A 25,529-nucleotide genomic window follows, 5' to 3' on the forward strand; every position below is an offset into this window, starting at 1 on the left:
AGAGTTGTTTTTGGAACATGATTTGAGAAATACAAACTTTGCAAATAGCATATAGTTGGTTCCCATCTTTCCAGCAACTCTGCCTTCAGCAGATGTGTTGCTTTGTACTCTCCTGACGGTATTGGCTCTGGTGTGGGTCTCAGACTAAGGCTGTTCGTGTACGAGCCAGAAAACAGGGCCTTCTAGGTCACCAGATTCAGGTGCTCTGCCCTTCCCAGCAGATGCCTCCTTAGCACCCCCGCTTCACTGCCATGGAGCAAGCGCACGTCCCGGGTTAGCCGCTTCCTCGGCTGACCAGGCACACATCAAGGGTGGTGACTGATGATAGCGCCAGCCACACCCGTGTCTCCACCAGCAAAATCTGCAAGGACATTTCCAGACACCTCAAGTGATTCACTCCTCTGAGGAAACAATACATTAAAATACGTATAACACGTGTATTTATTACAACTGAGAAAATTCTTTGCCACTGGGTAGAATTAAATCTGACAAGAAACCCTATGAGATTTTATTAGTACCATTATTGTTTTCTTTGGCTCCATGTATTACATTGGGAAAATGACAAAAAAAGGAAAATTGTAAAAGGCAAATATTTTGTACAAAAATACAAAGTTTTAAAAGCTCTTTAAGTATATTTCATATTACTAAGAGTTGGCCTATATATCTGTATGTCTGCATAGTTTTCCTATATTAGGGATTTTAGAACTGGTAAGGTACTGTTTACACAGTGTATGTTGAAGTTCTTCCCACAGCTCAACAACCAATGGTGGTCTTTTTCTGATTGGAGCATTTCATACTTTGGAAGATACAATTTGTGTAATTGCACAGTTATTGGCTGAGAGAAATCTAGGTGATTCAGTCTGTCTGCACACTGAAAATCAACATGTCATGCTGGGGGAACATGTGGGTCCCCAAGTCCTTGGGTAATGGCAAACAAACAGTAGCTGTCGATTTTTTTCAGTAATTGTTTTTCAGTGCCTTTTCCCCCAGTCTGGTGAGAAATTGATGCAGTCCAAAGGGAGTATCCTTTACCCTGGAGAAGCTGTCTGGAAATTTGCTCATGTCATTACCATGATGTCCATTATAATGCCAATGATGGTCCTAGAAGAGAGACATCAGCACGGGGGTTAGTTCTGCTTGAAGAATGAAATTAATGTACAATTCGAAAGGAAAAAATCTTTAGGAATGAAACACGTCATTCAACAGTGTTTACTTTTTCAAAGAAATGTCTAAAGTTCATTTTGAAGGATTATTCTCTGTAAGCCTAGTCCCTACTGTAATCCCAAGTGGCCAGACAAGGCACACAAATGACATCTGGGTTACACATCACCATCTGGCATGGTCTGTTGTTCAGACTTCCGTGTTTCCGCCTCACCAGATTGCAGGTGCCTTCTGTGTTCTGGCCAGTGTGTGACAGGTGCAGAGGACTCAGTGATTGTCTGCTGAGTTGGTATATTAATAACGTGTGCCCCAGGTACTTAAAAGAATAATTTGAGGGCCGGGGATTTAGCTCAGTGGTGCCACCGCCTGCTTCACAAGCACAAGGTCTCGAGTTCGATCCCCGGTACCAAAAAAAAATAATAATTTGAGCAAAATATATTTAAGGGTTTTGTTTACCACTGTTACATTTCAGTAAAGGTGTTATTTTTAAAAAAAATCTCAAAAACCATACAAACCACCCTTTAAAAGGTTTAATTCAGTTTTTAGTATATTCACAAGGTGGTGCCAGTGAGATCTACTCTTAGGAAAGATTTTCATCATCCCCAAAAGAAGCCCAGTACCCTAAGCATTTATTCTTCACTTCTCCCACCCCCTACACATTTAACTTCACATCTACTACCGGTGAAGGAGTCATGCACTCAATGAAGCTTCTGATCATCTTTCAAAGTCCAGACAGCCTCAAAGGCCTCTTTGGTTCCTGAACTTATAAAAGGCACAGACCATGTTCTTCCATTTTTAGTACAATGTCTGGTTGACTGTAGATGCTCAATAAATACATGTGGGTTCATATGTGCTGCTGCCTGAGTTGGCTGTGTACAGCTACTCATGCGAAAGGCAAAATGCTGGGTATCATATCTTATAGAACAGTTAACTAAGGTATTGGCCCAAATGGCTAGGCCAACATTGATTGAGTACTTCCTGTACATTTGGCACATTTATTAACTTAAACACAACTCCAGGAGAAAGACACTAGTCCTCCTCCCCACTATCCCCACTAACAGGACATAACGTCTGAGTTCCCTCTTACTATCCACTGCTTACCTGTCTCCCTGTCTTTTTCGCAAATGAAGTTGTTGATGTCTTCACACTGGAAATCGTTCCACTGCCCAGCATAAATCAACCCAGCACAGTCTTCTCCAGGCCCGTGGCCATGACCCCAGTTATCTGGCTGTCCAGCTTTCCAATTTCTTTTAGCAAAACAGAAACAGAGTGTTATTTGCACAGTAATGTCAAGGTTTTCTTTACTCATGAGAAGATGAATGTAAAAAATCAAAACTGAAGCATATCATTTGTCCTGGAATGAAAATGTACTGTTTAAAACTCTTATTTGGAATAAGAAGCAGCTGTTTGTAGAGAAAGGCAGCATATTCCTGCAGGCTTGCTATCTCTGCCAAGACGAAGTAACTTAGAGTGTCTCCATCACCGTGCCCAGGGAGTGGATATTTTTTGGGCCCAGTTAGATGAATGGCTTTCCTATGTGTCCTGGACGGTTGGCTTCTGGGCACATGTGTGTGCACAGTTGTGTGTAAATACACACGCATTATGAAGGCACCTCACACATGTGCACGCACTCTTGTGAGAACACAGACATCTGTACATTTCGGTATCTTCTCTAATATATCAAAGCATCAGGAAGACAAAGTGAGAGACCCTTGATTCACATTTACAAGAATCTACGATTATAAACAACTAGCAGTGGTTCTCTGGCTAAGATGTAGGTGGCTGATCACTTTAGAAAAAAATAGTAATTTAACCTCACTGAAAGTGACTCATGCATTTCACTGCTGTTTCTGAGAGAGACTCTTAAAAACAAGTTTCCTTTAGGACGAGTTCACTTGGGGTGTATTAACTTGGATGTGGCTGGTCAAAGCAGCACTGCCAGAGTTCGTGGTTCCTGAATCTGTTTCTGTGCACTGAATTAGATGTGCTTCTGGACCGCACTCTTGAAGGTTAGCACTTCCCTAGGATTCACAGAAGCTTATCATATCATATGACCGCTGTGTGCCAGGCATAATCCAGGGGACGGTGACCCAGTACAGGGATGCGACATTTGATAGTCATATTTTCTCTGTTAACCAGCACACTCCATAAATATGGTTTCTTTGGATGTAGGTCAGCTCAGTAATAATAATTCCCATGTGTTTCCTTTAAAGTCATTTTAAATTAGGGAGATAAGAGACTTCTCAACTGGAAGATAACTAAGTGATGGATGAGAAAGGAGGTCACCTTTGTCCCCTCTCTCCATTTGGTTTTCTGTGTCACTGGAATCCTTCACATGCAGTCCTCAAAACTTCCTTCGGACTAAAAGTGGAATGCAGCTTTGTGGGGATAGGAGGTAGGGCACCCCGAAGCCAGCCCCAGGGTTAATTCTTTCTGTAGACTGAATACCCAGGCCCTCAAAGCTAAAATCCCAGGGAGTGACTTGTGGCAAAACTTCCCAGTGTGCATCCTCATCAGAGAACAGAACCGGCCAAATGAACAGTTGTACACCGAGAAGACTGTCCGCTTAAATAGTGGATAACTTCATTCCCAGCAGCCTCTGTGCTGCAAAGCCCCAAATCCCACCTCACGATGTACACGTCACAGAAGTGATGAGTTAGTGGCATATGTACTTCTGAGTCCACCAGGAACCTTGGAAGCACTTGGACTGAGAGCCCTGGTGCCCTGGAAATGCGCAGGCACAGTAGCCAGTGGGTGTGGAGCACCGAGGATTTGGAGGTCAGCCTGATGCAGGCAGAGCACATACTCTCAGCCTTGGGACCAGCTCCTTCCAAACTCACAACTTAGTACACGTATTTTCTCATCCTCTGAGGCTAATGTGGCTGAGAAATATCTGCTGGTAAGGCCTGGCCTCAAAACAGGAAAATGATAGTGGTGAGAAATGTTTCTCCACAGCAAGACGTTCTCCCACTGCTGGGTTTGTGGAAGATTCCTCTCTCAGGGCCTGGCCGTGGCCACGTGGGCAGACATGTCACGTGTGGGTCAGCTGGGTTGTTACCGAATGAGAGGGCGCTGAGGTCTTTTTCTGTTCTAAGGCTGTGCACTATAAAAACACAAGGAATGACATGATATGGAGCCAGTTGCAGGCACAGAAAAGCACCCCATGTTTTATCTTTGTGATGTAAACATAAAAAGCTGTTGGGCTGTTGCTCAAACCTGACAGCATTTTCCCACCGAATGTCGTCTGTGGATGAGAGGAAGAGTAAATGCAGGTGTGTTTTGGGAAACCCTCAGGAAGATGTCACCATTCTGGTGATTTGAGGTGAGCAACCATGAGCACGGAGGGCGGGAGAGGCCACTGCCCTGAGAGGCCACCAGAGCCTGCGTCCTGCACGCATCTGGTTTGCCCAGCACAGGTGGAACCTGTACACGATGACAGCCTGCCAAACAACACACTCACACGTATTCCATCAAGAGCCGAAAGCTCAGTTTAGTGTGCCCTTGTTTTACCGTTCTGTTTTCCATTTCATTGCTTCCTGGTCTGTTTCTTTCTGTGTACTTAACTGCATACGTGTAGGGTGCTCAAGATGAAACCGGGTGCTTTACACAGGTACTTTCTACTCAGGGATCGATTTGCTCTTTTTCTACCCTTGTGTCATGGATGCTTAGATCATTGATTTGCAACCTTTAAAAATTATTTCTAATACATGTACTTTAAAGCTATAAATGTCTCTCTAAACACTGTTTTAGCTGTACCCCATAGCTTTTTGACGTGTTATACTTGGATTTTTTTTTTTAAATGTCAGATTTTTTGGTAGTTTCTTCTTTAACTCATGATTATCTCATTTCCAAGTATTTGGGATTTTATAGATAGTGTTCTGTTATTCTACTTATTTTTCGCCAGGGAACATACTTTGTATACCTCCAGTTCTCTTACACTTACAGAGATTTGCTTTATGGCCCAGCACATAGCCTATTTCGCTGAACCTACCATATGTACTTGAAAAAATGCATATTTTCAGTTGTTAGTTGAAATGTTCCAAAATAGCAATTCATTAAGTTAGTTGCTTGAGACTGCTCCGTCCCTATTGACTCTTCTGTCTCCTCGTTCTATCGCTAAATCTCTGAAGTCCTGGTCTCTGTTGTGTCCATATTTGGGGTTGGAAGGAGGGACCCCTTCCCTATGACGTAGTCCTAGAAATCCCCCTTTCCTATGTGAACAGAGCAACATCTCTCACTCACATTGCTGCCTCACACCCCAAAAATGTCCTACAGGCCAGCAGAGAGGCCACTGCGGGATCGTTCAGTGACAGTTATTACAGGATCCTAAACTGACCCAAATCTGCCATCAGAGGCTGCTGCTGGCCAGGCATGGAGTTGTCATAGGTCTGTGGTCAAATAAGAAAAATAACTCTGTGTGGCTATGTGTTTTCTTGGGGAAGACTATGTTTTTAATGCTCAGATTTGCTGGGGAGGCTGTGTTTTAAAAGCTATGTCCTGTATCAGCAAATTGAGCCATGGCAGTCTCATCATGCTCCAGTGATGAGAAAGTACACTGGTCTGGGGCCTGGCCCAGCGCTGCCCCAAGGCATCACCTAGCTGGGCCCATCCTGCCCAGCTCAGCAACGGTGCCAGGGGGGCGATTCAGGCTGTGCGTCCCATGGGGAGTCGACCTCGTTCAGGCCTGTGTGCACCCTATGCTCTTGGCACCTATTCCACATCGCCGGTGCTGCTTTATTTGCTTTCAACCAGGCTCTGCATAAATAACTGTGAGTCCAAAAGGCACAGGAGAGCCGTTTACCCCCATTTCCAATTTAACAGTAACCACAAAGCCCTTAACCAATTCAGAAGGGCCGTGTGTGCTGGGGAAAGGGTAAGGGGAAAGCCGGCGCTGACTTATGCGGCTCAGGCAAGGTCTGGGATGGTGCGTGGGTCGCTGGTGTACGGTTTGGGGAGGATTTAAGAGGACTGCTATTAATCCTCCTCTGAGCATTGATGTTCGGTAGAATTTAGCTTTGAAGGCTTCTGGTCCTGGGCTTTTCTTTGCTGAGAGGTTGTTGACTTCTTCAATCTCATTTGTTACTGGCTCGTTCAGGCTTTCCCTTCTTGATTCAGTCTTGGTAGGAATGAGTGATTCTAGACATGCATCCATGCTAGATTATTGGATTTGTTGGCATATCATTGTCCATAATAGTCTCTCTGACTGCTAGCTCAGAAATCATGGCTGGCAGGAGAAGAAAAGGTGGATGGGTCAGTGCTCAGAGGCCGCAAACACCGAGGAGGAGGATAAGGATGGGTCTGAGTAGATGGCGAAGTGTTTGGGGAGACTGATACTGGTGGGAGACCTCTGAGAGCCAGAAGCCTGGTCTCCATTCCCAGGACATGACAGAATGTCCTTGTCTTCACAAACCTGCTGTGAGACTTGAGTGTGTACCGTGGTTGCCCCTCGGCCAGGCTACTGTAGATACATAAATTCCAGGTAGTAGTCTACGCAATAGTAACTGGGGTTATGACCACACTAGCAGTACTACCAGTGCTTGCAGGTAGGATTTCTTCAGAACCTCTCATGTGGAAACCCCTGTACTAAGTGCTACATACAAACACACATAATCTCATTTAACTTTCACAATCCTGACACGGGAACTCATCAGACCCCACTTCTCCATGGCGATATGGAGGTCGCCTGGCTGAGTAATCATGGGGCCTCGTAGCCCCGCGTGCATTCCCTGCCCTGCCCACACTGGCTCTTTCTCTGGTCTGTGCAGTTTATTATATATTCTAATTAAATTGCCCTTCCGTTACTGAGACCTCACATCATCCTGCCCAATTTCTCCTTGCTTTCAGAATTGGCTCTACAGATGCCTCCATGGACACGGGTCCCTTGGGCAGGACAGGGCCCAGACAGGGTCCAGTCGGGGAATCTCCTCGGGGCCCGGGTACCAAGGCTCGCATTTTCCCCAAAATCACATAATTCTTGCTGGGTCCCAAGGAAAAGGAGCAAATGTTCACCTTGGCAGAGCTGGTGAACACGGTACTGTTCCAGCTCAATCCATTCCACGTGGTCCAATGCAGTTTATTTTGGAGGAAGGCTTACGGTTGAATTTCTTAGTTTAACCCAGACCTTTTTTTTGCATTTAAGGCAGTGAAAAATGTAGAGGAAATGGATTTTTTGTTGTTGTTTAGCTCCCTTCAATTCCTTAAAAAAAAAAAATCCTGGCTGTCTTGATTGTCAGTGAAATAGATTTGTTTTTCCCTTCTTAACTTCCACCTCCAGCCCTCCTTGGCGCCTGTGTTTGATGCGACATCACCCATCTCCTAGGTCTCCTGAAGCCTCCACGCTGTGCGGGGCACTTTCCTCCAAGCTCTGGCATTCCTGAGTGCCAGAGGTACCAGGAACTGTCCTTGGGGCAGTCTGAGGCACACTTGGACCAGACCTAAAGTTTTCAAATATTTCACCTCAATGCTTGGCTGCTTGTTTAAGAGCTGGCCTGCTAGTGTGGTGGCGCATGTCTGTAATCCCAGCACTTGGGAGGCTGAGGCAGGGGGGTCCACAAATTTGGGTTCCACCTGGGCAATTCAGTGAGACCCTGTCTTTTAAAAATAAAAAGGGTTGGGGATGTAGCTCAGTGCAAAGGCCTTGGGTTCTACCCCAGTCCTGGGGATTAAAAAAGAGAGAGAGAGAGATGGCTTTATTCTGGTTTCCACCTCCCTCCCTTAACCATGTTCTTCAGGTGGAGGATTTTTAAAGGCCAAAGGCACCTGTCTGTCTACCCACTCATGCAGAGGCTTTTAAAGAGGCTATGTGGCCTTTCCTTTGGACCCTAAGCTTCTCTTCGACTGACAGGAGTCTTTGTCTCAGGACCCACAACACCGTCTTTGATCCAAGACACCACATGGAACAGCCAAAGGCACTGCTGGTTCTGTGACAGCCACACTGCCCTGCCTGGTGGAGCCTCTGTAGGGTGTGGCTTCCGTCTCGAGCAAACTAAAGCTCCTCCAAGGTGGATTTTCCTAAGTGCGCTCTGTCTGGTTCAGCATGTTGTACATTGCCTGCGTGGAAGAGGCAAGGCTGGCACAGAGGAAAGTAAAATTCAAGCTGGGAGACTCTGGTCAGCTTTAGCACCTTGGGATGGACGAGGGGGGAGCTGACAGCCCTGGGCGCCAGATGCTCTGCAGACCTTTGTGTGCTGTGGGACACGCAGGGCTCTCCAAGCCTCAGGTGGTCATTCTGCAGTTCAGTTTGGGGTGCGCTAAACTGCCTGTGTGCTCCAGAGCCGAGCCCTGATCAAGGTCAGGGCCACCGATGATGTCATCCCGCAGGGTGCCTCCTCTCCTCAAACACTGAACGTGCCTGCTGCCACATGAGCTTCATTATCCTTCCTCGTGGGGTTTAAACAAAACACCTTGGCCAGAAGCACCATTCTGTGCCTGTGCAGTTCTGTGAGTCTCATGATTATCTTCTTAGAACTGAAGCAAAACTGACTCCATGAAACCTCGCTTACCCGCATATCGATTCTCAACCTGTGTTTCCCCAATGCAAGGAAACAGCTGCTGCCAGGAGCTGGCAGGAGACAGGCAGGTCTAGGACAGGAAGTCATGGAGGAAGCCACGGAGGAAGGCAGCAGGAGGGGACACAGGCCCATGTGCACCCAGCGGGAAGTTTCCGGCACTCACTTGTATTCTGCAGGGGTTCCGTCTAGCCACTTCCACTCGTTTTCTTGCTCTGAGTCTGTGAGGCCGATCCAGTGGCTCTCTCTCCCTACTACTTGCTTTTTTATCCATTGCTGAAAAATAAACCAGTATGGGTATGTTACTATTGATGGGAACAGTTGTCTGAAAGATTTTTTCTTTGAACATTTCGGCAAAGGGACAATCGAAAGAGGATGTCTGTCAGAATGTGTAGACACCCTAGCTGTCCTTTTGATTGGACTTGTTTTGCACTGTTTGGGGGCACTCATGTTTTTCCTCTCACAAGTTTACACGTGACTCTGAAGTGATTCTTTCTCTCCAAATCACTCAGGCAACTTGAGGAATCCCTGGTCCCCGTCTCCTTCTCCCGCCCGTGGCTCCCAAGTCCCCGAGGTGGAATGCTGTGGAGTTACTGGCCCTTCCTCTGGGCCAGGTCCCGTGTGCAGTGCTTTGTGTGCACACCCCATGTACCAGCGATACCAAGCGGCCGACTGGGCTTTGCCCAGGTCTGCAAGTCCTAAAGCCCAGGAGCCTGGCCACTGCCCTGTGGATGCTCATTCCCTGTCAGTCACTGTGGGAAAATGTATTCCAGGGCTGTGTCTGGTGGAGATGCTTAGGGAAAGGGAGGAAGCCACCGGGACAAGGTGGCACCAAAGGAAGAGCATTGGTCTTGCTGCTAATTGGACTCCAGTCTCAGCTCTGCCTTTACTCGGCCTGTGAATCAGTCTCTTAAACTTTGCTGGGCTTGGGTGTTTAAGACCTATGCTGTCAGGCTTAAGAAAAGGCCTAGCACAGGGCAGCAGCTAAGTAAAGGTCACTGTCATGGTCACATGTGGTCCCTGCCTCTTCAGATTTTTCTCTGCACTTCCTCACCCCTCTGGGGCCACGTGTCCAGTCCCATCCCTACACTGCTCACCCCTTGCCTCTCTGTGGGCGCTGGAGACAGCCTCCCACATTTCCACTTTCTACACAGCCACCAGGCGGAGCCACACATCACAAGGCAAAACCCAAGGCTGGAATCCCAGGCATGGCCACAAATGCTTCCTGTCCCTGGGAAAAGCCCACTTGTCCACACCGCAGCGAATGTAGCCTTCCACGTTTCCGTGACCACAAATTCTCAGTATCTTCGACTCCCTAATAAGCATGCAATTTCCAGGTGTAAGCTGTCCCTAAATTAGTTTTCCCTGACCAAGAATGTGGCAGACATACCTGCTCCTCTCTTGTGTTTATGAAAACAAGATGTGCAGACTTGTCTTCACAGAAAAGTTTCGCATCCTCAAAAATTTCTTTTTCCACCGAAAAATAGTAGCATTTGTCTGTGAAGTTCTTCCAGTGGGGCGGACAGCCTAGGAATGCAAAGGTTTAAAACCCTGATTTGAAAAGCTTGGAAAGCACTCTGCCTTTTCTCAGCTGTGTTTGCAAAGCCAAAGCTGCAGCCCTGTGTCCTTTGCACGCCAGCAGCAGCCTGTGCCCTGTGCCCCTGCACAGAGCCCGGGCTGATGTTGACAGATGCCATCACTGCACCCGGAGAGGAAGGGATGATCTGGAAAAGCCTGTGGCTGAGTCTTTGTTCCTCTGCACCTGGATTAATCCTTACAGGGACAGAAATAACACCAGAAAGCAGGGCAGGCCCAGATGTCTATCGTCAGGCTGGGAGCATCTGGAACCTATGAACACCTGGATGTGAAGTCCCAGAACCAAACCCAGGCTCACAGGAGGAAATGGAGTGGAAACAGCTCGGGTCACAGGCTGAGCTGTTAACTGGTTAGTTTTGCCAAACGTTTAATTTTCAGGGCACTAGAAGGTACCACGACTCCTTGGCGTCAGCAGTTTTATCTGTGTGCCAGTGGAGCTGGCCGAGGACGGGATGGCTCCGGGTGGCCAGTCGTGCAGGAAGCGTCTGGGGTTCTCCTGTCTCTTGAGGGCCGACTCCTCTAAGTACACCAGTTCGGGGGACCCTAACTGTGTCTGGAGAGCAGCTCAGGGCCTGGCTGTGAGAACAGCATACGCTGCTTCACTGCTGGTGGAATGGGGGCTGGGGTCCATCCCCGAGTGCACACTGCCCGCGCCCAACCCCTAGGAAGGGACTCAGACTTACCGCTGGCCTCTGGCACCGGGGTTGGCTCATACTGCAGAGCCAGGGGTGCCCCTGCCCCTGCTGGCCCCGGGGGACCAGGGGCGCCCTTGGGTCCTGGCTCCCCTGGCAGGCCTGGCGGTCCTCGAGGTCCGGGTTCCCCAGGCTCCCCCACGGTGCCCTGCAGGCCCTGGAAGCCAGGAGGGCCCTGGGGGCCGGGGAGCCCATCCTTGCCTGCTGGGCCCGGGGCGCCTGGGTCTCCACTGGTTCCCTGCGGGCCGGGCTTCCCGGGGGACCCACGGGAGCCTTTGGGGCCCTGGGAGCCTCTGGAGCCTTTGCTGCCGCGCTCTCCCGGGGGCCCAGCCGGTCCGACTGGGCCTCTCTCACCGGCGGGGCCGGGGGGCCCAGGCTCCCCCTTCTCTCCTTTTTGTCCTCTGTTGCCGGTTGGACCAGGGGGACCCTGAGAGCCTCTGTCGCCTTTTGGACCCCTGGGGCCAGGAGGACCTAAACACACAAAAAAGTAAATGACATAAACACAGAGTCCATTGTGAATGATGGCATGGGAAGTGTTTTTCTTACACAATCTCCAACTTACGAAAATCTAGCGTAAAATATATACTAAGAAATGCTTGTTTATCATACTATGCTTGGCTGTTGTTATGGGCTGAATTATTTCCCCCCAAATTCATATGGTGAATCCTGTTCTTAATGTGACAGCATTTGGAGATGTCTTTAACAGGTAATTTAGTTAAATAAAGCCATTGGGGTGGGTCCTGATCCAGTCTGTGTCCTTCTGAGATCAGGACACAGACACACACACACAGGGAGGACAAGTGACCCAGGGAGAAGCCCATGTGCAAGCCAAGGACAGGGGCCTGGGAAGAATCCTGTCCAGCTAAGGCCTTGATCTCAGACCTCCAGCTTGCACGACTGGGAGGAAATGCACTGCGGTCTTAAACCTTCTAGTCTGTGATACTTTGTCACAGCAGCCCGGCCAAATCAATGCCATATGTATTTTTTTTTTTTTTTCATAATCCACTCACCCTTCCCCTTCCAAGCATTCAGAACTGATCTGAATGGTGCAAAGCTTCTTAGGGCGGCACTGACGGGCTCCATGTTGACACTGGCAACAGAGGGTTTGTCACCAGCAGAAAAGCTGTGCGGGTTGGGACCAAGATTCCCTTCTACTGCTCCCCCCTTCCCCACTGATTTGACAAATATTAATGATCTGCCAGGTGACAAACACCGTGTAAGGTGTGGTGGGATACAGTCGAAGCTGACCAAACATTGCAGCGAGAGGTTGAGAGGCACTGACTGTTCGTCCCCTCACTACAACTAAGCCTGGCTTTTTCCTGTCACATCCCATCTTCCATTCACTCCTGTCCCGTCAGTGTCGTCCTTAGGGCTCAGCCTCACCCCATTGCCCAGAGGGAGGGGATGGACCCTGCCCACTGTAGGCAGGGCCTACACTCCACACTTTCTGGGCTGGTTTTAGTCTACTACGAATAGACGCTAGGCTAGAAGAAAAAATTCGGAGGACCAGCCAAAAAGCCACAGTTGGAAAGGAAGGCAAGTGCTTGGTCATCCCCACGACCCTCTCAAGCCGCTCACTCAGGGAGGAGTTAGAGGGGACTCGTATCTGCATTCCACACCCAGAGTCTGTAGTGTGAACGGGTTTTCAAGGCACTTCACTCATACGTCACTGGAATTCTTCCTTGGCATGATTCCCATAGCACAGATGAGGATATAAACTAGAGATGTCAAGTTATTTGTTCCAAGTTACTTAGCTACTGAGAACAGATAAACCTCGGAAAATAAGACTGGGACAATCACAGTCTAGTAGTAGAGTTGAGACATGAATTCAGCTCTTAGATTGGAATGAATACATCGAAGAAGGTAACAGTCTCAAAATAGTCTACTCTGCAGTATCTTGGAGTTTCTGAGACTTCACAATTCTGTGTGAGTAATGAAAGACGCACACAGTTACTCTTTCTACAGAAGCAGAAAGCCTTCAACGTTTTCCACTGGACAATCACAGATGTGCCACTAGTGGCTCGGAGCTGCTGCAGCGAGACATGCGTGTTATGGGCCTGATGTGAACATGTTAAGTTAGAAGGACAGAGGTGTGCAGGGGAGAAAAGATTGGTAGCCTGTGTATCCTAAGTTTCTCTTTCTTCCCACCCCTCGATGGGCTGTGAACTGAAGCAGTCCTTCCCACCTCTTTAGGGCCATCTCCCTCTGCCCGCCCCAGCCTCGGTGGACAGATGCTGTACCTTCACCCCGACCATCCTTCTCTGTGCTCTGGATCTACTTTCCCTACCCAAGGTCAGCCGTAGTGTTGCTCGTGGATTTATTGGCAGGATGCTCCGTGGGCTGTAAGAGTTTATATTAGTGGCCAGGCCTCAGACTAGCTTAACTGGGTGCCTTTAGGGTTGTCCACTGGATAGTGGAGACTTTAGAGGACTGGGATGAAGTGCTCGCTCCTGGGCTCTGGTCTGCTGGTCAGACGGGCTGTGCTGTCTGAAATGCTGAGGGGCACCTCCAGCCTGGCCTGCCTTCCACCAGACTTCTCATCTCTGTCCTTCACTTCCTCCCATCATCCTTTCCCACACATGGCCTCCTGCCCTTCTCTCTGCTTTTGACTCCTCTCCTCTCTTTTTGCCTTCCTTAAGCCCAGCTCTGCTGTCTGTTCATTCAACAGCGTTCAGACCCTACGTGGCCAGGGCAGCAGCAAGGTTCTTTGCAACTTGTTCTCTGCACTTTCACACCTCTCTTAGCATTTCTTCTGCCCATATCCACTTGTAAAATCCACACTGAAGCCCAGGCCATTCTGATGGAAGTTCCCTGCCTCTAATCTTTCAGCCTTCGGTCTACTGAGGACCTCTCCCCACCTAGCACCTCGCCCTTCTGGCCCGCAGACATTATTCAGGAATATTTACCAAATGTGTGTGCACTCCTGGTAAAAGCCCAGAGCTCGGATGCTAACATTTTGGGCCCAGGAAAGATCACCCTCTTCCTAGAGGTGCCTCTCCACCAGTCTACGTGGCAGGTGGACTCTGGACTCCTCAAGGGGTGATCTCTTTCCTGATTCTATCCTCGCTTAAAAATTGATTCACTGGGTCTCCTCAGCTGGAATCTGAGTTTTTTTCTGTTAACTGGAGGAGGCTCAAATGGCCTGGGTCACTTAGGAAAGATGGGGAAGGCGGGCTTTTTGCTGCCAGATATATTTCCTTTAAGTTAGTTCCACAGTCATGCTGTGAAATACTGACCTAGTGATGAATAGAGGGGAAGGTGGCATTGTGTTCCTTTGACATGGATATAGCATCACGGAAGGTTCTAGTGGAAAAATATCAACAGCAGGCCAATTTGCAAAAACAAATGAAAGTAACTTTTCTTCCATGTTTAACCTCAAGAAATCCAAATAATGAAGGTCTGTTGGGAAACTGAATTATTCTCTTTCAAAGTTTTGGCAATAATTAGTTTCTCTACCACTCACACCTGGAGTTGGTGCTGTATCTCCAAGTTATGGGAGATGGGTTCATCATGAAAGAAACAGTGCTGGTCAGGGGCCCTGTCTCCCTGTCCTCAGCTGAGCTGACACTGAGCTGCATTTCTTCCAGATCAACTTCTCTGGTTTCTGACAGTTTCAAAGACACACAGCTCTCTTAACTCTTCTGACCCGAATCCAGTACCTCTCTTACAGAGGTGACAGCTTTTCACTAACCATTTCTTCCAGGTAGGGCACTTTCTGGGGGTCAGCTGTTCCCCTATGAACTGCCAATGGCTGTGAATGTCCCCAGCCATTCCTCCCATAAGCTGTGACTTGCAGAATGGCATCAAACATGGTTCCCAAAGTCAGCACAAAAAAACACCAGCAGATACTAATTTCCAGATCTTGTGATGGAAGGGAGAAGATACCGGGAGAAGATGCAAGCTTTTGCCTTTGAAAAATTCTAAAATCCTACTTGCGATGGATTTCCCAGCTGGATTAGTATAAACAGATTTTGAATGTCCATCATATGTGGGATAAATGTCTCTTGATAAGATAAAGGTTAATATCCATGGTGGTGGATAAACCAGCAAGCTCACAATTATTGTGGTGTCTTCATTCACAGCCTGGGAAAAGTAGCAGAAATGGGTCCGCCACTCTCAGAAGCTGGGTTACATGAAAATAGGTTTGGTTCTATACTTTCTGTGAGGCTAGGAATTTGCTACTGCTTGTTTTTTGTTTTTAATCATTGAGAAGAAGAGCTAAAGCCAATTTAAAAGCATGGAGTCCTCACACAAAGTGATTGTGAATGCCTGAGAATTTTTTCCTCTAGGACCTGGGGTGCTGGGATCATTAGCACCTGGGTGATCCTGGGATGTTAGGTCTTTCTTGAAACTTTTATTGGGCAGCTGCTAAAATGAAAATAAAAGGAAATAAAATGTAAGCCATCTTTAGTGCCTTATGCACCTCTGAATGAAATGACAGAGTATTTATGAGCTTGTGTAGTAACAACCTGAATGCAGAGTGGAAAAAACAGTGCCCCATGTGGAGGAAGCACATGAGATGGCCAACCTCAAAGCACATTTGAGACTTGCTTTCAAATCGGCTGAAATTGTAACTAAATGTCAAGGCCTAGTGGGTGGCTTCCTGGTTTGTGACTCTGAAAAGCTCGGGTACCCCTGTGGCTGGTAAAAGAGCCACAAGCTCCGGAAATGCTCAAAAACAATCAACACCAGGACTCTGGAGCAGCCCTGTGTTTGCAATGCCAGCAAAACCTCCACCGCATGTTCCCCAGACTCCAGAACTTCAGGATCCTTGAAAACCTCAATCCTCGAGCAGTTCAAATGCAATGGAAGACTTAAAACACTGCCTTTTCTGTTTTGGCCATCAAACGACAGCCCTTGAAAATTTGCACAGCCCTGTGCCCTACCTTGGGACAAGTTTCAAATGTGTTTTCTAACAGAAAGAGAAACCACTTTAATTAGTACTGCCACCCACAATCTTGGCGACTTCGTGTTAAGAACCTCTAGTGGTAAGGTTGGAAGAAGAGAGAAGTAGAAAAAGATTATTGATATGATCAAATGCAGTTTTCTTATTTAAAAATGTACTTTGGCTGCAAGTATCAAACATTTATTAAACATCTGTGTGTTAGCTTTCCTTTACTGTAAAAATACCCGAGATAATCAACTTTACAAGACGAAAAGCTTATTTTGGCTCACAGTTTTAGAGGTTAGTCCATGACCAACTGGTTCACTTGCTTTGGGCCTATGATAGAGCAGAACATCATGGCTAGGAGCACATGGTGGAAAAAACTGTCACCTCATGGCTGGGACACAAGGAAGAGACCAGTGCAGTCCCCTTTGAGGGCACATCCCGGTGACTTGAAGACTTCTAACAGCACTAAGCTGAGGACCAATCCTTTAACACACAGCCTTCGGGGGACAATCAGATGTAACCTCTAGTAACCCAGAGAGTGCAAAAGTGAAAAGGAATGTACAGGCTTTAGAAGTGTTAATAGGTATCATTTGGCAGTTGTTGGGAAGAATAATTTGATTCTTGACCTCAAACTTAGAAGAGTGTGCTTCTGGCAAGTCACAGAAGTCCCTGTTGTACTTCTCCTGGAGGAGGGGACAGTTAAACCACTGCTGCTTGCCTGCCGGTCACAGTGGGCTTCTATGCCTTCTACTGGCTGCTCTTGAGGACCCCAGACATGTAGTCCTGCTTGGGGAAGTGGAGCCCAGGCCATGCGGTGTTCATGGGAGAAACCGAGGCATCCTGTTCAGTCTGCCTTGTACTTTGCATCATCCCCCATCCTTCCAGCCTTTGGATGCAGCTCTATGCTTCAGCTCATATGTCAGCCCTGAACCGACTGCACTTCTGCAAACAAGATTTCTGTCCTCCACCTCCCCAAACCTGTTTTAGGTCAGCACAGGGCACTAGGATACCATGGCAGAAGCCACACTGGGGAACCAGCACTGGCTGCCATTTACTAGATGTTTGATCTTGGGTAAGTTACTCAGGCTCCCTGTGCCTCAGTTTCCTCCCCTGCAAACGGGGAATGCTAGGGATTCCCAGCTTACGGAGATGTAACAATGAAAGCAGAGAATTCATCTGAGTGCTCAGAGTGATCAGCATACTGTGGACGCGCCAAGAATGGGGACTGAAGAAAATCAGCCTCGGCAGCACCCGAGTCTGACTCATGTCTAGGGCTGGGCACTGGAAGCCAGCAGGAAGGACTACTGGATCTAAGTCAGCCTTGACCCCACCCGCACAGTGTTATTCCTTGTGTATACGAAGCTTCTTCGTTCTCCAGTGTATTGGTTGCAGCTATAACGGAAGGGAAATCCTTTTGTGTGCCCCGCTCTGCCCACAGCTCTGGAGACTGAGCCCAGGACCTCCAGCGAACTCACCAGGCAAGTGCTCTACCACTGAGTTACCCCATCAGCCAGAAGGAAATCTTTACTAGGAACTGAACTTGTCCACACTTGAATATTACGCTAATGCCATGTTAGACACTGCACGCTGTATTTTATATCATCTCACTGAGTCCTCAAAAGCAAAAGGTTCACAGCACAGAGGAGGCAACTTGGGACTTGAGCCCAGGTCTAATTCCAGAGATCTTATCCACTAACCCTTATGCCTTTCCCTTTATTATCTTTCATTTTGAGACAGTCTTACTAAGTTGCCCAGGCTGGGCTTGAACTTGCAGTCTTCCTGCCTCAGCCTCCCAGACTGCTGGGATCAAGGCATGCACCACTGTGCCCTGACAGCTTCCACTTCTAGGGAGGCAGATGTCTCGATGGCTGAACTGTAAGCACAGGAGCTTAATAGATGCAAGTCAACAACTTCCTGGAGAAAGCACTGGTGTTTCGGATCTCGGGAGGGAAGGCCCACATGAGCGGTGCTAATCCCTCCCCTTGGCGACTCAGGGACAAGCTGTGCAGGTGCGGGGGGAGGAGAGCTGGGGCGCACTCAGGGGTGGGGTCTTCCCAGGCTCCCGTTCTCTTGGGGCACCTGTGAGCCCTGTGTCCTGCTGGTCTCAGATCAACGCTTGGAGCGATCGGACCAGGGATTAAGGCGACTTGGGGGACTGTGTGTGAAAGAGCAGCTCTCAGAACCGGAGCGCTGGCCATTTCTGGGAACCTGCCTTCCTACAGATATCTCCCCAGAGGTCCCAACGAGCCTTTCTATACCTGGTCTGGGCCCTGTCCCGGAGCTCCCACTAAGAACGCAGCAGACACCCCATGCTCTGCTTTCCTCTCTCCCCCAGCCCATCCAGCAGCAGGACACCAAACCCACACCCCGGGTCCAGTTTCCACCAATGCCACCCGACCCCTCCAGGGCACAGGTGCCTCTTGGTGCCATGGTGCCGAAGGGGTTGGGGTGGGCGTGGGTATGGAGCCGTGGACTCATCCTGGTGAGGTCACGGCCAGGGAGGCCAGTCGAGACTTCTAAGGCAGAGGCAGGTGGCCGTGCTGCCAGGTGATGGCAGAGCTGCCCAGGACACCCCCTCCAAGCTGATTCCCCCGGCTGGAACCTGCCGGGCCCCTGGAAAGCTGAGGCACCCACATGGCTCAGGGAAGCCGCTACGTTCTTAGGTACCGATGAAGCCCAAATCATCTCTCATTAACCAGCACCTAAGTCGTCTGTTTCACTCTCTGGACTCTTCTGATGCCTCTCAGGAGAGAAGGCCCCCGCACCCACTAGGCAACGTCTCCCATAGGTGAAGGTCCTGGGTCCTCAACGCTTCCTCTTGGCTCATGGTTTCTAGACCCTGTCATCCTGTCCTACTCTTGTGAGCGTGCTGGGCTGTGAACATTCCTCTTGAAATCCTTGTCCCCAGAAAAAACCTTCCAGGAGGACCAGTGACCAGAGGAAGATGCCACGTCCCTCACTCTGGGGATCATACTTTCAGTAATACAGGAAAAGATCCCACTAGCTTCCTGGAAGCCACATTTAATCGCTTCCAGCCAACTAAAACCCCCGTCTTGTTCACTTCCTCTAGGCCTGGCTCCCCCACTGACGTTGGTCTGTGTGGTCTTCTTCATCTCCGGCCGGGATTTTACATGCTCCCTCTGTGCTTCATTGCAGTCTTGCTATGATTCCAGCCTCTTGGATCATTTTGAACATCATTCTCTCTCTCACTTCTCAGGACATATAGTTTTGTGTCACAGAAGTGTTAGATCATCAGGCCACTCATGTGCTCATGCTGCTTGCAGACAAAGCTGCTGAACAGGATCTTGCCTCCTGCACCTGCCCCCGGGGATTGGACCCAGGGCCTCATGTATGCCAAGCAAGCGGTCCACCAGCAAGCTACATCCCCACCCCTTTTTATTCGATTCTGAGAGAGTCTGAGTTGCCAAGGCTGCCCTCGAATTTGCAATCCTCCTGCCTCAGCCTCCCAAGTAGCTGGGATTACAGGTGTGGACCTCCGCACCCCGCAACTCCCACTCTTTAAACTTGGTCATTCAACCAGCTTAGGGTGCCCCCCCACCCCGTGATGCATGCGCTTGTGTTGTCCCTTCCCATTTTTGAGTGTGGAAGCTGACGTCTGACCAGCGGGACATGACAAGGACGATGGGAAGGTGCCCCCTTCGTTTAGGAGCCACTTTGAAGGCTCCATCTCTGCAGACGAGTGAGGGAGACTCCCTTGCAGGCTCCGAAAGAGCTGCAGTAGTACTGGCTGACCCCATGGCAAGGAACTGTGGTGGCCTCTGCTGAGAGCAGTCCCCAGAGGACAGCCAGAAAGAGACCAGGAACCTCAAACTAAGGCTCGAGAAAATGAATTGTGCACCAGACACAGAAGCTTATGTCTATAATCCCAGCGCTCAGGAGACTGAGGCAGGAGGATCATGAGTTCGAGGCCAGCCAGGGAACTTAAACCTCTGTTTAAAAAAAAAAAGGAGTGCCGTGAACTCAAGGGAACATGGCAATGAATGGATCTGTCACCACAGCCCCTCAATAAGCCTGTAGCTTGGGGGGACCCCAAGCCGAGGTCCCACTGGAGCTGCGCCTGGACTCCTGACCCACAGACTCTAGGAGACCATGAACAGGTGTCATTTTAAGCTGTGTACATTCACCTATTCCTCCACCTCGTTCTTAAGGGCATCACTGCCAAATGCTTCGGTGAAATCCAGACGTGCTGTTTCATTCGGTCAATCTAAGCGCTCTGTCACTGTCAGGAAGCTAGACAGGATCTTTCTTCTTAGAGAACTCATTGTGCTGAGTGCAAACTGCCTGAAACCTCACAAATTATCTTTATAATCTCAAATCTTAGGCTTGAAGATAAGTTCCTCATTCACTTCAGTGTATAGAATCTACTTCTCTCCCTTTTTTGAGATTCAGGTCTATTCTGGCTTGTACCCTGTCTTTTGATGCCCTAAAATTCTCTTGATTTTAAGCCACCTAAGGGCTTCTTTGGATATGGCCCAGAGCTTAGCTCAGCATCCTCTGTATTGTACTTTTCACCTGAACTTGTTCACGAGGGCCATAATTCGTACATCTCACACCTGCCACCTCTGACTTGGACATGTTGTGCTCACACCGGCTTGACCCCCATGCAGGACTGTCCTGTCCTGAGCCACCCAATGGGACTGTCACACATGTACCACTGGTGGTCCAAGCCAGTGGGTAAGTATTAAAACCTGTGGAAATAGTTTATGACTAGAAAATATTAATACATAGTTGCTACAAATCTTCACAAGCAGGTGTAATTTAAGTCAAGAACTTTCAATTCATATAGATAATCTGGATTACAGTAAATCTTCGATTTTTATATACAAATCGCATCAGTTCAGCCCTCTGTGGCCTGGCAGTTACTGTGACAGCCAACTATCCCTCTGTTAGGGACATTTGCAACTAGTCAGCCCTTAATGGTAACTTTGTGACCTAGGACAGTCTTACTTTCAGAGGAGCTCAATTTATAGTGGCATCGAAATGATGCAGGAAGTGAGAAGATCGACATCAACCGACCTTTCATTCAATGAACAATTAATGGATCATCTTTACTTATTCCCCTCTTGAATGTGGGCTGAACCTAGTGAGTGGTTTCTAAAGAACAGGCTCTGGTGGCAGCGGGTGTGGGACTTCTGAGGTGTGATCGTAAAAGGTCCTAAGGCTTCTGTCGTGGCCCCTCTCAGAGCACTTGCTCTGGGGACACCCAGCTCCATGTTCTGACAACAGGCAAGCAATTTCACGTGGAAAGGAGCTGAGGCCTTGTGCCAGCACCAAGCGAGTCAGGCCGGTAGAGCCTTCAGAGTGCTCCAGCCTGGGTTAATAGTCTCCAACCTCAAGAAACTCACCCAAGTCTGAACTAGCGCACTAAGCCACTCCCACATCCCAGATCCTCACAAAACAGCTTCAGTTTTATTACTATTTTTTTTTTTGGTACCGGGGATCGAACTCGGGACCTTGTACTTTCGCGGCAGGCACCAGAACCACTGAGCTAAATCCCCGGCCCCAGCTTCAGTTTTAAATGGCCAAGTTTTAGGGTAATTTGTTGCATGGAAAAAACCACTAACAAAATTCAGAACTCACACTTACCTTGCAGGATGGTAAAATTCTTGATAAGCTGACCATGCTTGGAATCCACGAGCTTCATTTCTTCCATAATCACTGACAAGTTGGCTACCTCAGTGTCTAACCGTGACCGCATCATATCTTGTTGCATCCTGAGAGACACAGAATCCAAACGGATGTTGGCCAGTGTGTTATTCAAGGAGGTCAGATCGTCTGTGTGCCTGGTTAGGGTGTCTGTGCACGTGGTCCTGACTTCGTTCAGATTGCTGGTCAGCGTCCGCAGGTGGTGAGCTGTGTAGCTGATGTTGCTAATGATGGTCACAATGTCCGTCTCAAAGAGCTGGAAGCGTTCCTCCAGTTGGCTGAACTTGATTGCCGTTCTATTCTCTGCATCCTTGTGCAAGTCCTGAAGGTCCTTCAGGTTCTGCTCGTTGGCCTGTGAGACGGTGGTGATGTTGTCCACCTGACCTGTGAATGAGCTGAGCTGGCCGTTCATATCCTCCAGGGTGTCGTTGTTGGCCTTGGCCAAGGCGGAATTGTTGGCAGCAAGCGTCTGCAAGCTCTGCACTTTCTCCTTCAGCCAGTCGGTGTCCTTTTTGGCTTGAAGGAAAACCTGCTGCAGGTTCTGGAAGTCATTCTTGATGCGCTGGATGGCCTGGCTGGTGTCGTCCACCGATCGCTGCAGGTTGGTGATGAGGTTTCTCTGCTGCACCTGGGTCAGGTTCAGGTTGTTGAGGTTCATGATGACCACGCTGTGGGAGTACATCTGGTTCTGCAGATTGCTCTGGAGCACGCTGGTGTCTTGCTGCAGATTCGTGACGTAGCCATTGTACGCCTGGAGGGTTTTGTTTACAGTGGTGATGAGGAAAGAATTATTCTCTAGAGTTTCTTTCAGTTGGCTCTGCCTGTCCACCAGCGCATCCCCACCTGCCTGCAGCTTCTCCAGCGTATCTCTGTTCTTGCTGGTTTTTTCTGTAATCTCACGAAGCTGTTGGCGAAGATCCAGAATATCTGACCTGAATGTGGAGAGTTCTGAATTGGTGCTGATAGCTTTCTTCCCAGTTTGGTCCCCTGGAATAAGAAATGTTTGTTACATAGACTGGTGGGACGGAGAAGTGTTCTGATAAGGTCAAAGATCCTAGAGATGCTTGACTGGTATGCACTGCATTTCAAATCCCCAAATCAGGGAACAGTGGAGGCTGCACTCTTATAAATTCTACAATTCTGTGCCATTGAAAATCTTTCAAAAAGGGATTTATCAATCACTTTATCAAAGAGCTTTTAACAAGGGGTACTTGTAATGTTTTGCTTGGATCAAGGATCAAACCCAGTGTCTTTGTACAGAGCTCCATCCATCCTCCCATTTCTTTCTTTTTTTGTTTTTGGTACCAGGGATTGAACTCGGGACCTTGCACTTTTAAGGCAGGCGGCAGCACCACTGAGCTAAATCCCCGGCCCCCTCCCATTTCTTTATATGCTTACTGGTATTATGGGTTGAATCCCAGCCTTCATACCTAACTACCTCCTAGCCCTTTTTATTTTGAGACAAAGTCTCACTGAGCCTCCCCAGAGTGCTGGAATTACAGGCCTATGCCACTATGCCTGGCTTTGATCTTTGGAATTTATTTGTTATCTACAGTTGTGGGGGCAGGGCTCTCCAAAATTGGTCATTTGCGTTAAAATTTGAAAGTCTTTGAACTAAATCATGAAGACTCAACACCAAAAATGAATGTCCTCCTGTGTAAATGGGCGTTTAAAGCAACATCATGCTGAAAATTGTGGTCATCTACACAGAGTGAGGGGCTTTGACTCAAAGGCTCCTCTTGTTGCCGATTACCTAATTTCTTCAGGTCACTTTCCACTGCTGTGAGCTTGTCATCATAGGATTGGCGAGATGTCTCCATGCCTCCTGTCACATTGTCCATTTTCTCTACAACTAAGATTTGGAAAACAAAGCATTAGTCCACACACCTGCTCAAATTTGATTTTTCAGTCTCAAAACAGATCATTTCATTATGGAACAAAGGACATAGACTGAAACAGAAGGTATAAATTAAAATAAAATATGGGGAGCCAGGCGTGGTGGCACACACCTGTAATCCCAGCACTCAGGAGGCTGAGGCAGGAGGATTGCTGCATGTTTGAGACCAGTCTGGGCTACATAGTGAGTTCAAAGCTAGTCTGAACTATAGTAAGACCCTGTCTCAATAAAGAAAAATAATAATAAAATGAAGAAAAGCTACTCTTTAGAAAAAGAATCTTGTCACAAAACCCAGTAGTATAATTTATTTCACCAGGAAGTGTATATTCTTGAAGGTTCTTATGATTGTGTAATGCGCTTCAAATATTGACTAATTTTTAAATTTTTATATATTAAAGAAGTCTTCGGTCTGTGGTATTTATGTTGATTTCTATACATGGAGGTATAGAACAGTGATCTTTTACAACATTCCCTCACTCCCTGGCCTACCTAGCATTCCTATAGAGTCTGACTGAGCTAGAAGGGCATCACATTGCCTAAGAGCCCCTGGCTCACATCTGTACACAAGGTCCCCCGAAAAAGGGACAAAAGGTCAAGAGTGCTCACCACTCCCTGTCCCGAGTTCTGTCACTGAGGCCCAAATCCGGTTTGCGCTAGGGATGATCAAATCTGTACTTCATCAATTCCCACATAGATACCTAAGTCGTGTTTCCAAACAGTGATTTACCGAGAAGATTTTTTATGTTTTGCATTTTCTTGATTGTACAGCAACAAAGATTAGTAATGTGGCGTTAAACAAAAGCTTCACTTCTTTCTTGTTCTCAGTAGGCAGCCATTCTCTGTGGCTATGAATTCAAGTTTGGTTCTAAAATGTCTGAAAAGAAGGTATGTAGAAGCGACTTCTGTGAGACCCAACTTCCAGGAGCTCAGGATCAAGCCTGTCTTTGTCTTTAGTTTATTAATGTTTCTAAACAGGGTCTTGCTGTGCGGCACGGATTGGCCCCAAACTATTGGTCTTCAGTGATCCTCCTGCCTCAGCCTCCTGGGTGGACGGAAGTCTATGGCCTGTGCTCTGCTCATGGCTGTCCTTGGTATTAACAAGCTTCTCTTTCATAATTGACTTTTTAAAGAGCATGAATCTGTTGTGTGTACTAACTGCAGGATAAGCAACCCAAGAGCTCTGCCCACACGTGGCTATGGGAAGATGCCCTTGGCCGCTCTCCAGCGGAAGAGAATTCCCAGCAGTGTGGTGACCCATCATGACTCGGCTCCGTGGGTCCCAGAATGCTCCGGGGGCAGCTCCCTGCACCTTCCCTCGGGCGCCTACAGTCTGGCCACAGTCAGATGTGTGTGCCCCAAACGCTCTCCCCCAGCGAGCGCCTCTCCGCCTATCTTCTCTCCACCTCGGACCTGCTTCCCTGGCTTCTTCACTGCTGTGAGTCCTACTTGCCCTGCAGCACTCAGTGGCTGTGGGAACCGGTGCCCGGCTGTCCTGCAGAACTCCCTAGGCGAGCAGCCCCATGCTCATCACAGGACTCGCCACGCCATGTGCTCATGGCCTGTTCTGTCTTTGGGACCGTACAGTCTGTGCAGATTCTCCTCACCTTACGACGGGCTGCTGTCCTAATAAACCCATTGCAAGCTGACAATACCGGAGTGAAAATGCCCGGAAGCTGCCTAGCCTACAGAACAGCACAGCACCCACCACCCGCATACAGAACAGGGTCAGTTACCTACTGCTGGACTAGGACAAGAGCCAAATTCAAACTTCCAAGTACAGTTTCCAATAAATATGTCCTCCTTTCACACCATCATAAAATTAAAAAATCCACAGCGGAACCATCGTAAGTTGGAAACTATTAGTTTTTATTTTATTTTATTTTTTGACATAGGGTCTCACTATGTAGCCCAGGCTGGCCTTGAACTCAAGGCATTCCTCCTGCCTCGGCCTCCTGAGTGCTGGGATTGCAGGCGTGTGCCACCATGCCCGACTGTATTCACTTTTATCTCCAGCTCTCAGCAAGTAGTTGTCCAACACTTATTTATAATGTGAGCATCTGCCTGGGGCAAAGTGGCTGAGCTAAGTCACGTAACAAACATCCAAACCACCAGCCCAG

At 48.3% G+C, this 25,529-nt stretch overlaps 1 protein-coding gene across 1 annotated transcript in view; it reads right to left on the reverse strand.

The window, feature by feature from the left end:
• Positions 1-423: 423 nt before the first annotated feature.
• Positions 424-25,529, reverse strand: part of Colec12 (collectin subfamily member 12) — a 151,752-nt gene continuing 126,646 nt past the window's right edge. Inside the window, exons 4-10 of the mRNA XM_004853176.3 lie at positions 23,269-23,367; positions 21,456-22,502; positions 10,949-11,428; positions 10,060-10,196; positions 8,836-8,945; positions 2,263-2,408; positions 424-1,101 (exon numbers count right to left, since the gene is read on the reverse strand). Of these exons, the coding sequence (XP_004853233.2) occupies positions 1,082-1,101; positions 2,263-2,408; positions 8,836-8,945; positions 10,060-10,196; positions 10,949-11,428; positions 21,456-22,502; positions 23,269-23,367 (2,039 nt within the window). The 3' untranslated portion in view covers positions 424-1,081. The remainder of the gene's footprint in view (positions 1,102-2,262; positions 2,409-8,835; positions 8,946-10,059; positions 10,197-10,948; positions 11,429-21,455; positions 22,503-23,268; positions 23,368-25,529) is intronic.

The sequence above is a fragment of the Heterocephalus glaber genome, unplaced genomic scaffold (genome assembly GCF_053883595.1).
Source record: "Heterocephalus glaber isolate CG9 unplaced genomic scaffold, H.glaber_assembly_v1.0 deba00000331, whole genome shotgun sequence".
NCBI classification, from domain to species: Eukaryota; Metazoa; Chordata; class Mammalia; order Rodentia; family Bathyergidae; genus Heterocephalus; species Heterocephalus glaber.